Here is a 14,532-nt window from a genome sequence, read left to right on the forward strand (position 1 = left end):
TTTGTTACCCAGTCATATATAACACACACATGGGTCCTGTGCCTTGTAGAGCTGGACCTGCCTTGGCAGTTCAAGACATTACACTCAATGGAGAAAGCAGACTGGTGTGGGGGACAGAAATATCAGACAAATATTGGGAAGATCCATCTCGCCCTTGGGATGTTTCCTGAACACCCTTGCTGTGCATTACTGGACAGAAGGGCCTCACCCGGTAGTCATCTGCCAACACTGGGAGTGGTCAGACAGAGGCCAGATGTAAACGAGAATCCCAGAATTCATTGGGAGTTTGAGCCCAATAATCTTATTTATTTATTTATTTATTTAATTTGTTTATTTTTGGCTGCGTTGGGTCTTCGTTGCTGCGCACGGGTTTTCTCTAGTTGCGGCGAGCAGGGGCTACTCTTCCTTGCGGTGCGCGGGCTTCTCTTGTTGCAGCATGGCTCAGTAGTTGTGGCGCACAGGCTTAGTAGCTCCGCGGCACGTGGGATCTTCCCGGACCAGGGCTCGAACCCGTGTCCCCTGCATTGGCAGGCGGATTGTTAACCACTGCGCCACCAGGGAAGCCCAAGCTCAATAAGCTTTTTTTTTTTTACTTTTATTTGCATTTATTTTTTGCAGCATTTATTCCCGGGCCATAAGTTTTTGTTTGTTCAATTTCTTCTGGGATATCTTTTTCTTCTGGGCAACCTCCTCTTCTGGTTTAGGAACAATCTGTTCTTTTTCAGTAAGGATCATCTCAATGTGGCACGGAGAGCTCATGTATGGGTTGATCCGACCATGAACTCTATAAGTCCTGTGCCGCATCCTGGGGGCTTTGTTCACCTGGATGTGCTCAATGACCAGAGAATCTACATCTAAGCCCTTAAGTTCAGCATTACTCTCTGCATTTTTGAGCATGTGCAGTAAAAATTCAGCACTCTTTTTGGGCCACCGACCCTGCGTGCAGCCCCACTGTTTGGCCTGGGCACACCTACCAACTCCACCATTGTAATGACAGAACGGCACACATTGCTTCTTTAAAGTGACATCCTTCAGATACTTGGTGGCTTTTCGGATATGCATACCCTTAATGGCCTGGGCTGTTTCACGAGTGTTCTTAAAGTGAACACGAAGATTTGAACCTCTCGACTTGCATGATTTTGTGGGATTTTCTGGGTCAAGTGAATAGCGAACCATTTTTAGAGGTCACCTCAGGCCCCTAACCGGAAAAAGCCCAAAGCTTTTAAACACAATTCTATGCCCAAAGCAAGAGCAAATAATTGGAATAAAAGATAAAGCAATCTCCTCTCTAGGACTTCATGGCAGGCGGTGTGTGTTAGGTGGTCCTAGTTACCTCCACTTGTACTGGGGCTGTTTCTAAACAGGTCTGTGGTCCTCCTATTAATAAAAGGGGCAGGAGAAAAGTTTGGCTGCTGCCCATTTAACGGGTAAGACCAATAACAGCTATACTACTCAGAGTGTGGAATTACTTCCAGTAAAATGTTTTCAATTAAGTCTTTTTATTCTGAAGGAATCTTTTACACGTAGGCTGGACACCTCATCATAGCATTTCTTTGCTTTAACAACAAAAAGCTCAGAAAAGTCTAGAAGTTCTAAATATGCTTTTGTAAATAGAGTCCTAGTTTTAGAACTCAGGTTTGATCTGAGATACCTGTGATGCCATACTTGTGGACACAGATCCCGAGTTCTGGGGCTTCCTTCCTTCTGGCAAAACAGCAGCTCTCTGGGCTTCTCTGGTGGTGCAGTGGTTGGGGGTCCGCCTGCCGATGCAGGGGACACGGGTTCGTGCCCCGGTCCGGGAAGATCCCACATGCTGCAGAGCGGCTGGGCCCGTGAGCCATGGCCGCTGAGCCTGCGCGTCTGGAGCCTGTGCTCCGCAACGGGAGAGGCCACAACAGTGAGAGGCCCGCGTACCGCAAAAAAAACCCCCCAAAAACCTACAGTAGCTCTCTGTTCCTCACCTCATTTTCATCTGAGTGCACCTGTGAAAACTTTTGGTCTAAAGTTGAAGATTCAGGGTCAAAGGAGAGAGTGAGGGGTGGAAGGGAGATGTCAGCCTATAAAAGGAAAAAAATAACAAACAACAACAACAATAATAATAAATCTGGACACTCAGGTTGGCTTGTGTTCCCTCAAGGGTCTGACAATACAGTTGGTAAATCAGACCATTTTTATGAAAAGTTGAGTAATAATATAAGGTATCATTAAATGGGAGGTGCAGATAATAAGGAATTTAGAGGAGGGAGTGCTCGCTGAGATCTGGTGTCAGAGACATTCAGGAATGCTGGGGGTGGAAATACCTGCATATGTATAAGGCAGGAACAAAAGCCAGCTGAAGTCTAAAACGGAACAAAGTTCATCGGGTTAAACTGTTCAAGAGAAGTTTGGAATGAAGTTTCTCCTCTTAATTCTCGTTCTTCAAGCTGCTGCTTCTGGAGTTCTTCCTCTGACTAATAGTACAAGTCTAGAAGAAAATGATGTGCTGTTTGCACAAAGGTACCTGGGCACCCTTTATGGCCTCCTGGTGGAAACAACTCCCATGCTCAAATGAGAATCATTAGCAACTTTGTGGTGGACAAAATCCAGAAAATGTGGCATTTCTTCTTGGGGCCTAATATGACCCGGCAGTTGGATGCCTCTCCTCTGACAATGAGGTCCACACCAAGGTGTGGGAGGCCCAGTGTTCACCAGTTTGGCACAATGATGGGGAAACCAGCATGGACAAAACATCATGCCACCTACGGAATCAAGAATTACCCTCCATGGTGTGGAAGGACGTTGACTATGCCATCCCCAGGCTTCTCAAGTACGGAGTGATGTGACCCCCTGCAATTCAAACAGAAGAATCCTGAAGAGGCTGATATTATCATATATTTGCCACAAGGAGCTCATAGAGACTCTAATTCTTCCGATGGCAGAGATGGAAACATCACCTGTGCTTATGGGCCTGGAGCTGGTATTGGGGGAGGCTTGCACTTTGATAGGGCTGAAATCTGGATTTAAACACACCAAAAGCATAAATTTGTTTCTTGTTGCTGGTCATGAGTTTGGCCATTCCAAACATCCAAAGGCTACCATGTTCCTCCTCTACATATGTTGACCTCAACAGACTTTGCCTCTCTGCTGAGGTCATTTGTGACATTTGGTCTCTCAATGAAGACTCATAAAGGCAGTGTCACAGCCTTAGACCATGGAACCAGCCACCTGTGGCTCCAATTTGACTGTTGATACTATCATTACAATTGGAAGAAAAAGTTTTTTCTTTAAAGATGAGTTCTTTTGGTGGAAGCTTCCTGAGCTATTAAGCCACATATGAAATTGGAACCAGGAGTCAAGTTGTTCTTTTTAAAGATCGCAAGTACTGGTTAAGCAGTGATTTAAAAACCGCAACCCAGCTATACCAAGAGTACACATTATCTGGGTTTCCCTGACTCTGTGACAAGATTGAAGTTGCTGGTTTTAATCCACTCATCTACAAGACCATCCTCTTTGTGGATAAATGACGTTGGAGGAGAAATGAGAGAAGGTAATTATGGATCTTGTTTATCCCATATTGATTACTGAGAAATTTCCAGGAATTGAACCTAAAATTGATGCAGTCTTCTACTCCAAAAGACACATTTATTTCTTCGAGGGATGTAATGAACTTGAATCTGACAAGCTATACAACTGTGTCACCAAAGGCTGGGAAGCAATGGTGGTTTTGGTAGGAATGGTGTAACTAATGGCATTTATCAATTTACTTCGCTTATTATATATTTACTGCATGTGGGTTTTGTGCCTGGTATGCCTTTATTTAGTGGTATCTTAAGATAAGAAGATAAAAATTTTATATAGACCATAGATTAATGATTATGAAAAATATAAACTGAATTTTTATAATATTTTCTAATTTTGAAAACCTCCAGCAAATAGGTTCTTCATTTTCAATTTTTCTTGTTAAGTTTGAACATAGAAACCCTCGAAGGCCAAGAGGATACATTTTGGAAAATGCTCAGTAAGTCAGTTTCTAAAATCCTTGGACTGAGATACCCCTCTCTGGTTTGCCTAAAATCACGAAATGACATTTCAGTGACCATTACATTTTCAACGAGGGCATCATTTTATTTTATTAATTAGTTAATTTTGTTGTTTGTTTTTTTTTTTAGCCGTGCCACCACACGATATGTGGGATCTTAGTTCCCTGACCAAGGACTGAACCCGTGCCCCCTGCAGTGGAAGCATGCAGTCTTAACCACTGGACCGCCAGGGAAGTCCCAAGGGCATCATTTTCATTAAGAGTGAAAGCAGAATTCCCCTTAGAACTTAAATAAAAATGACAATTATGTAAGTAAACTATTTAAATGGTGATAATATAATTTATTCTGTTTCAAGATTGACTTCTTAATATTACATATAAAGTATATATAAATTAAAACTTTGAAAGGAAATAAAAAAACGGAATCAGTGTTCTGTTTGGATCTCCTAATCCTGTGCCAAAGACATCATCCCCTTGGCTTTGACCTATTTTGGATTTCTGGTCTCCACTTCCGAGTTCATCCCAGGCCTCTTGTAGCCTCAGCCTCCCATAACCAGCTTCGGCCTTTGCTGGTGGACGGCTGGCAGTGAGGCCCTCCCAGGACATACCTCCAAGACCATCTCACCTGTGGGGCAGGGGCAGGAAGCAACCAGACCCAGGCCTTGTGGGCAGCTTAGGACTTAGGCAAGTGTGGGGATCAGAGGAGGGCTTGTATGCAGGGCGGATGATCTGAAGAAAGATGCAGAATGGAACATGTGAAAGGTGTTTGGGGGGCTGTGTGTTGGTGGGTTTGCCTGGAACAGGTGGTTTGCTGTGGGGAACATTGAAGCTTCTGGGTTTAAGACCCAAAGATACAACAGAACTGACCCTCAATCTCTAGGTACCGTAAAGAAATAATAAACTGCGGGAGAGGAAGGTAATATTAGCTGCCGATGTCTAGATCCCCGGTTTAGTTACTGGATCTTTTTGCACAATTTTGTAGTCAGGCTCTTTGGGAAGGGAAGGAGCAAAAGCCTGGTATGTTCATTCTGTTCTCCTAATGAATGGGGAAACCCCACATTTCATCCAGTTTGTAGAATCAGAGACTCTGAGGGTGAGAAAGGGCCTTAAAGCCCTGATACTCCATGACCTCATCCGTTGTTTAAAAACCTGCAACATCCGACAACGGGGCATTCGGCCTAGGCTTGAATCCTTCCAGTGTTGGGTGGCTCCCTACTTCTCAGAGCAAGCTGCAACCTTCATCCGTTTTAGCTGGTTCAGTCTCCTTGGGATTCCAGGAAGCACCTCTCATTCTCTCTCACGTACCACCAGGTGCCCCTAGATTTTCTCTTTTCCCCTCACCTTCCCAGGCTGAACATCCCAGATCCTTGAAATGCTTTTCTTGTGACACAATTTTAAGTTTCCTCCTATTCTCATGTCTGTCCTTGACATATCTTCCTTTATAAAGAATAATATTTTATGGGAATGGACTGGAGGAAGCATTTATATAGGTTTTAAAAAATTTTATGAGACGTTTTATATATTTATATATATATATATATATATATCATGAAATCCACAAATTGTAATGTAAATTTCAAGCACTTCCATCCTCCAAAAGGTCGCCTTGTGCCAATTTGCAGACACTCCCCATTCCCACCTGCAGCTCTAGGCAACCACTTATCTGCTTTCTGTCTCTAAAGTTTTGGGGATTTTTTTTTTTAGGGTTGCATCTTATATAAAAAAAAAAAAATTTTTTTTTTTTCTATCAGCCATCTGAGAGCCTGTGGAAACAGCTTTATATTATAGAACATTCCTTTGAGATGGTCTTTCTGGGGGGATTTTTGCCTATAGATGCAGACAGGGTGAATAAAAATTCATGAATGATTATTCCATAATGGGTTATCATATAATTTATCTTCCTAATCGCTAAAGATTAGTGATTACCCAAATAGGACAACCAGAGGCTCTCCCAAAATATCCCCCCGAGCTACAGTCCAAATATAGAGTGCTGAATGGACTACTGATCTAACCCAGTGAGGCGCTTCAGACGACTTTGATGCTGTGCCCGGGGTCAGGGAATGAGGACGCGATGGAGCACAGAGGTCTCTCCTCTGCTCTCCTAAACCCTCCAAGCTCAGTCCTGCTTTGTTTCCAACCTCCTCCCTGTACGGAACTCATTACCCATCTCTCGTCTAACTTGAATCCCACCCGCTCTGCAAGATCCAGGTCTCTGATGTCCTCCACTGACCACACATTGGAAAAGCTGTCTGTGTTCAAACACCACGCATTTCAGTCTCACCAGACAATGCATATGACCATAAATGGCTTGAGAGTGGGGACCATGTCATTAAGCCTCCCTTAGATCCCACAGCCTTAGATGATGGCCCATCTGAACCCCTGACCCCTGACCCCTGATTTCTCCCTCCTTTGAGCCCCTCGAAGTCTTTGAACTTCTTTCATTATTTTCTGCCTAGTTTCACAGTCCCTTGAGTGCTTCATTATGTGTGGGTGTCCTGTGGGCAGTAGTTTCCTCTTCTGTAAGTCCTCCTTCAGGACCTGACACAGTGCTTCGTACATCATAATAACAATTAAATGACGACCACCCACATTTGCATATCACGCCTCAGTTTCCAAAGTGCTTTTGTATCCATTCTGCGATTTGGCCCCGTGGCAATCTGGTGATAAAAGTATGATTATTATACTTCTTTTACAGACAAGAAATCTGTGCCCAGCGTCCTCGCTTCTAAGATATTCCGATGCACAGTGCCAGCACTCAACTACACCGCCCTACGGCTCAGTAAATCTCTGTTGAATTGATTTCATGCTACTTGGTTGGTCGCGTCGATATGGATGAGGGTACAAGCAGTAAGGAGCAGCTTTGGCTTGTTCTTTGTTGTAGCTTTTGTTGCTGTTCATGTCATTATATATTAATCCATTTATTCATTCAACAGACAAGTACAGAGGGCCAACTACATTCCAGTGCCAGGCTCTGGTTAAGCACTGGTTAAGCACAAAAAGTTTCAGACACTGCCCTTTGGTTGCTGGTCAAGTTGTGAGGGCGAAGCACAAATAAACCCACAATTGAAATATAAAAATTCACTGGGGACTTCCCTGGCGGTCAGAGGTTAGGACTCCACACTTACACCACAGGGAGCATGGATTCCATCCCTGGTCGGAGAACTAAGATCCTACGTGCCCTGCAGTGAGACCAGAAAGAAAGAAAGAAAAAAATTCATAGTGTTAGGGCTATGGGAACCTAGAGGGGGGTCTCGAAATCATTCTGGGGATGGATGCTGGTGAGGTTGTCTCAGCACAGGCATCTCCTGTAAGTCTTGAAGGGCAGGCAAGAGTCAGCCAGGGTTTTCGAGAGAGAGACGTGGATGTCCCAGGCTTGATGGACGCCAGCCCTGCTGACTGTGGGAGGTAGGGTGGGCAGTGGTGGGGTCGGATTTGCTCCAGGTCCTACAAAAGTTTTAGCAGGCTAGGAGGCGGTGTGGTCCAGTGGCGAAAGGCTTTGATGTCAGATGTAGCTGAAGTTGAATCCCACCTCTGTCATTCATTAGTTGTGTGACTTTGAACAAGTCACGTAATTTCTTACTTAGACCCTTACTTTCCTTATCTGTGAAATAAGTCTTCTCTAGTGGACTGTTGTGAGGATTGTAAGGGAGACGGGTGGGGTTAAAGCACTGGGCACAATGTCTGGCACACGGAAGCACTCAATAAAGAAGAGAAGACAAGGCGCTTCCCTGGTGCCACAGTGGATAAGACTCCGCGCTCCCAATGCAGGCGGCCCGGGTTCAATCCCTGGTCAGGGAACTAGATCCCACAGGCATGCCTCAACTAAGAGTTCGCATGCCACAACTAAGGAGCCCGCTCACTGCAACCAAGACCCGGCGTGAACAAATAAGTAAGTAAATAAATATTAAAAAAAAAAAGAAGAAGAAGCAGAGAAGACAAGAGTTCTTAGGAAATTGTTGTTGTCCTTTGTGGCATCATTCAGAGATGCAATTAACAAGAGAGCTGGATGGACCAACCACTGCTTTCTCTGAGAAATTCAGCTCTCCCACCTCATGTGCTGCCTGGAAATGCCCATGGTAGTAAAGAGAAGAAGAGGAAGGTGGGAGAGATGATTAAACCACAGAAACACAGGCAGAAGCACTGAACCAAAATTGAAAGCCAAAAATTGAGATTAAGGACAAAAGGAGTGGGAGATTTGGGGCAAAACAAATTCATAAAGTTCAAAAGCAAAAGTACTTCTTTTCCTTGGAGTTTTAGGAAAGTTTTCATTAAGTCTCTCCTTCGACCAGAAAATTGATCCCGCGCTTGTAGTGTTTGGGACCTCAGCTTGTCTCATGTGTTTTCTTCTGAATGGTTTACTGTTTCCAGTTTACAAAGCACTGTCATGTAGAGTGTCTCATTGACCTCTCACAACAAGCCACGATTTTATGCCATTGTGACAAGGAGGCTGCTTCATTTCACAGGCGAAGAAACAGAAAGTCAACTGCTTTGATTCGAAGGGAACAAAAAATCATCCCGATTTTGAGTCTCCTCTAGAAACAGCCCTCAGATACACAGAACAGAGCACGAAGGTCAGATTCCTACACAGGAAAAATTATTTGACTCCGAGCCAGAAGCCCGGAGGAAAGCAAGTATGTTTCTGTCTATCGTTGCTGAGTTTATGGCTCTTTAAACACATCTGCTACCAAAGGCTGCAGGAGTTTAAACACAGTATGTCCAGGAAGCACCAGGGGATCCCCGAGGTCAGCATTTGACCGCCAAGTATGTGGTCTTGAAAAGCCCATCTATATCAGAAAGATGGAAACCACTTTGGCTGGTTTTCAAGGTGCTTTCTTGGCTTTAATTCAGTTCTGTTAAAACTTTTTTCCCCAGCTTTATTGAGATATAATTGACACATACTATTGCGTAAGTTTAAGGTGTATAATACACACATATATTGATACACATATATATTACGAAATGGTGACCGCAGTCAGGCTAGTTCACACATCCTTTACCTCACACGATTGCCATTCTGTTGCTGTTATGATGGGAACATTCAATCTTTACCCTTATAGCAACTTTTAAGGATACAGCACAAACCATTTTTAAAAGGATAATTTGCGGCTTAAACAGTTTAGACATTCCCTCATGATACGGTCCTATAATAACCCACAGGAACACTCCACCTGTCGGAAGCAGGTAAAACAGGAGGTTTGTGGGTGTGTACAGGGTTTTCATTTCTGTGGCCCGCACTACATGTAACTTTCAGTGCCTTCTAAAGCACCTCACGTATTTGTCTCATGGAATCCTCACCGTAAATCTATGAGCTGAGAATTTTTATTTCCATTTACAGATAAGAAAACTGAGGCCCAGAGAGGCTGGGACTTCTCCCACGGCTCAGAATGCGTGTGTGGCCGTGATTGGATTCAAAACCGGGTCTCTTTTTCAAAGCCAGGGCCTGTGCTCTTTCTTCTCCATTCATTGTCTTCCAAGGAATTTAGCTCTTATTAGAAACTTTCTGTTATTCTCTTCTTGTTCCTTGATTCCGCCTCCTTTTTGCCACATGACGTAATGATTAATTTTTAAATGTAAAACTAACTTTTGTGGAGAAGGAGGTCTTTGGCAATCACTGTGCTAGGTACTTTTTAAACAGTAATTTATAAGGTTGCTGTTATTTTTATCCTTTATTTGTTTGCCTGGGTCATTTCAAGCAATTCCAAGTGAAATAGAAGTACATTGGCTACAAATAGAAGCTGATCAGTTCCATTCTCCTCCCTGCAAAGTAACCGTTTTTAATGGATTTGTGGGTTTTCTCTCAGCTGTTTTTCTTAGCATTTAAAAATACATGTGGAGGCATTAGAATGCAAACCCCATCAGATGAAAGAAAAAAATACATGCTGAGAACAGATACAAAGATATATATATATTATTATTTTTTTAAATAAATTTATTTATTTATTTTTGACTGCATTGGGTCTTCGTTGCTGCACACAGGCTTTCTCTAGTTGTGGTGAATGGGGGCTACTCTTCATTGCGGTGCGCGGGCTTCTCATTGCGGTGGCTTCTCTTGTTGCCAAGCATGGGCTCTAGGGGCACGGGCTTCAGTAGTTGTGGCATGCGGGCTCAGTAGTTGTGGCGCACGGGCTTAGTTGCTCCACGGCATGTGGGATCCTCCCGTACCAGGGCTCGAACCCGTGTCCCCTGCATTGGTAGGTGGATTTTTTTTTTTTTGGACCGCCAGGGAAGCCCCTGCAAAGATATGTTGTTTCCATTTTATGGATGAGGAAACTGAGGTTCAGTGGGGTTGAGTGATTGCCCAGAATCAAACAGCAGGTGAGGCACAGAGCTGGGATCAGAACTCAGGTCTTAAAATGCCACATTTCAACCTTCAAACCACCACCTCTCTAGCTGGCCTTTGGTCCCAAGACAAGAGTCAAAAAGCGCACTGCTCTTGAGTCAATCATCAATGTGACTTTGACATATTACTTGCTCGCAGATGAACTGCTTAGGATACCCTGGGGACTTTTAGTTTGTCTACTTGAGAAAAGAACGTAAAGATGCCTTCACCCGACTTCAGTGGGTGCTGAGAGAACGAAATCATGTCTGCTGTGTGTGCTGAACTCCTAGGAAAAGGCACTGAAGATGCCGGGGGTTCTGGGTGGGAACACGTTGTCCCCTGGCACAGACGTGCCTCTGCGGGCTCCTTTGGAGGGGGGCAGCCCTTGTTCTAGGGTTTCTTTCCAGCTGACTCATCCTGTGACCTTGAGAAAGTTCCCAGTCTCTCTGCACCTTTGTTTCACACTCGCTCTAAAACAGGGCTAATAATACCTTCTACCTTGTTCGTAAAAGAGAGGACATTCACAAACCAGCCCTCACAGTACATTTCTACAGAACTGGGTCCCGAGTTCTAGCACCTGCCCAAGTCAGATGAGATTTTTGGCTAAAGCACCCTCCAGCTCCCTTTAGGCAAAGAGACTGGAAAAAGCGACTGTGGGAACAAAAAGGAACATGTTTTAGCCAAAATGTGTTTCTCTAAGGAAACTGAGTGTTTCTTAGATCCTCACCTTTGTGAAAATTTTCACCTCGTGCCTTTTTAAAAGTGTTTTGCTTCTCCTGAAATGTCCTCCCCCATCTCTTCTTGTGAAATTGTTCCTGTCACTCAAGGCCCTGCCAAAATGCCACATTTCCGTGAAGCTTGCCTTTACTCTTTCAGCTAAATACCTTTTCTCTCTCCTCTGGACTCTCTGAACACTGTCTATCCTCCCTTCATCTCATATTCTGCCAAGAATTATAGTGATTTTTAAAATGCAAATCTCATTCTCTTAGTAGATGATAAGTATATTGAAGGTAAGACTAATACCTTATTGTTATAATTCTGTAAGCTAGTGACACAGTTTCCTACATATAGTAGTTGCCTAATAATCAATTGCTGAACGAATAAATGAATGGATAGAATATTTGTAGAGGAAAAATATTAAATAGTAGTGAAGGGCTGATGAAGACTGATACCACCAAGGGTACCGAAGAATTTTTGCTCATCGATCAGTGTCCGCCTGTTAAATTCCTGCCCATTGATGGATCCACTGATGCATCAATCCCTTGAACAAATGCTATCTGAGCATCTCCTTGTGTAGGATGCTGTGCAAGGTCCTTCAGGGAAGAACACTGAAGATCTTGAGTAAGTGAAGAGAGCCCGTGCTGCTCTTATCCTGGTCATCCTGGCTCAGGTTCTTGTGCAGAGTTGAGAATTTGTGTTTGTGCCAAGACACCTGGGTTCTGGTCTTGGTTCTGATCCTTGCTAGCTTGTCACTTTTTTTTTTTTTTTTTTTTTTGCAGTACGCAGGCCTCTCACAGCTGCGGCCCCTCCCGTTGCGGAGCACAGGCTCCGGACGCGCAGGTTCAGCGGCTATGGCTCACGGGCCCAGCCGCTCCGCGGCATGTGGGATCTTCCCGGACCGGGGCACAAACCCGCGTCCCCTGCATCGGCAGGCGGACTCTCAACCACTGCACCACCAGGGAAGCCCTAGCTTGTCACTTTGAGCAAATGGCCTCATAAATCTCAGTTTCATATTGTGTTTAATGTTAACCTGATAAAGAGGAGATAATACCGTAGTGCTTGTTTATCTGACTCCCAGAAGTACGGAGGCGAGGGGCAATGATAAAGTGAAAACATTTTACCTTCTCTGAGAGCATATGAAAACCACATATAGGTATGTGTATATACACATACATACATACGCACACATATATTTTTTACTTAGGGGATGCAATGCATCATATATCTCCAACAAATTATAAACCGTGCCTTAGGTACCTTAGAGAAGCTCAATGGTTTCAATTTATGATACACACTTAGGATACAATACATCACAATTATTTATTCTAGATTTTTGCAGCAAAAGCTAAAAAACATCGAAAAAACAAAATTCCAAGTTTCATTACAAAACACCCACTATTCACTTGGTTCTATGACGTGACATTTCTTGTCATTGCACATACACGGTACTGCATAGTAATGCAGTACTGTTCATTCTAGCTGGGGTTCTGGTTTTATTTTTAGGATTGTTTCGAACAGACCTTTCCCTATTTACAATTTTAATATCAGTAGTATTCATCTAATTATCTATCTGTCTATCTAATCTCGGAATTTATTTAACTATTTCCTAATCGTTGGTCATTTGAGTAATTTTCAGTTCTTCATTATTACACATGGTCTATTTTTAATCGCATACAGACGCCTACCCGTCACCTAACACATTCTTGGCTGGGCTCCCTCTACTGTCAGTTGATATATACCCAAGAAATGCCAACTCATTTTATTATTAGCCTGAGCAAAACAGAATTAGGAAGGATCTACAAATGTTTTATTTTGAAAATCAGACTGTGCATTTACAAGATGGTTTGCGAATGATTTCCTTTGGGAGGAGGGAGCTCTGGATCCTGGCACCACAGCTTTGATCTCCCAGGGAAGAAGAGTGATGACCAGGGACTTTATACGTTTATCAAACATTTATTGACCTCCAAGACACCAATTCCAGGCTGGGGAAGAAAGGTGTAATCCTTACCCTCAGTGGGCTTACTGGTTAGTAAATGATCTAGACCAGGGGGACTTCCCTGGCGGTCCCATGATTAGGATTCGGTGCTGCCACTGCAGGGGGCACCGGCTTGATCCCTGGTGGGGCAACCAAGATCCCACATGCCACGTGGCCAGAAAAACAGAAAACCAAAAAAGAGGATCGAGTGCTCGCTTCAGCAGCACATATACTAAAATTGGAACGACACAGAGAAGATTAGCATGGCCCCTGCACAAAGATGACACGCAGATTCGTGAAGCATTCCATATTTTTAAGATGTGGCACATATATGCAATGGAATATTACTCAGCCATAAAAAGAAATGAAATTGAGTTATTTGTAGTGAGGTGGATGGACCTAGAGTCTGTCATACAGAGTGAAGTAAATCAGAAAGAGAAAAACAAATACCGTACGCTAACACATATACATGGAATCTAAAAAAACAAAGGATCGAGACCAGCAGTGGCAATGCTCACGGCAAAGGCAACGATAACGCAGTGTGAAAAGTGTTGCCAGAGCAGTCAATTCAAGTCACACACACAAGGAAGCGACAATAGTCTTGTTGGGGGTCCTAGAAGGAAGGGTCACAGAAACTGAGGCCCGAGGACCAGTGGGCATTGGCCTGGAGAGTAGTAGTCCAAGCACGGGAAACAGTGTTTACAGAAGCCCAAAGGAGAGACAGGATATATATTTTTTAGGGACGGCTAAGTCGAGCATACAGTTTGAACTGTATACAGTACACAGCTTGAGTTGGGGTGTCAATGGAGATGAAGGGGAAAAGGTAGGCTGCAGCCAGGTTAGGAAGGGCTTTATAAACCGCGTTAAACAACTTGGCTTTACAGTATCTGGGGGTGGTGCAGCTACTATAGAAAACAGGGAAACAGCTTGGCAGTTTCTTAAGAAGTTAAACATAAACTTACCATATGACCCAGCAATTCCACTCATGTCTAGCCAAGAGAAACAAAAGCATACAGCCATACAAAGACCTGCATGTGAATGTTCATAGCAGCACTATTCATAATAGCCCAAAGTGAAACTACCCAAATGCCTATCAGCTGATGAACAGGTAAACAAAACGTGGTCTATCCATAGGATGGAATATTATTCAGCCGTAAAAGAGGAAAGAAGTTCTGATACCTGCTACAACATGGATGAACCTTGAAAACATTATGATAAGTGAAAGAAGGCAGTCATAAAAGACCACATCTTGTATGATTTCATTTATGTAAAATGTCAGAATAAGAGACAAATTCAATGAGGCAGAAAGTGGATTATTAATTGCCAGGGGTTGAGGAAAAATGGGAACTGACCGCTAATGGGTATGAAGGTCCTTTTTGCGTGATGAAAATGTACTAAAGTGAATCCTGGTGGTGGCTGTACAACTCTGCTAGTGTAGTGCAACCATGGAACTGTGTGCTTTACATGGGTATGATATGGGAATTACATCTCAATGAAGCT

The 14,532-nt window shown here is 43.6% G+C and overlaps 1 protein-coding gene across 1 annotated transcript; it reads right to left on the reverse strand.

Annotated features, from left to right (window-relative positions):
* Nucleotides 1–572: 572 nt before the first annotated feature.
* Nucleotides 573–1,216, reverse strand: LOC307189694 (large ribosomal subunit protein uL22-like). The gene has a single exon (XM_079928071.1). The coding sequence runs from the start codon at nt 1,174–1,176 to the stop codon at nt 622–624; it is 555 nt and encodes a 184-aa protein (XP_079784197.1). The 5' UTR covers nt 1,177–1,216; the 3' UTR covers nt 573–621.
* Nucleotides 1,217–14,532: the final 13,316 nt, after the last annotated feature.

This window comes from Stenella coeruleoalba, assembly GCF_951394435.1.
Source record: "Stenella coeruleoalba genome assembly, chromosome: 7".
Lineage (NCBI taxonomy): Eukaryota > Metazoa > Chordata > Mammalia > Artiodactyla > Delphinidae > Stenella > Stenella coeruleoalba.

What these genes read in the sequence shown, in the direction of transcription:
- LOC307189694 (XM_079928071.1), bottom strand. Translation starts at nt 1,176, where the DNA reads ATGGTTCGCTATTCACTTGACCCAGAAAATCCCACAAAATCATGCAAG.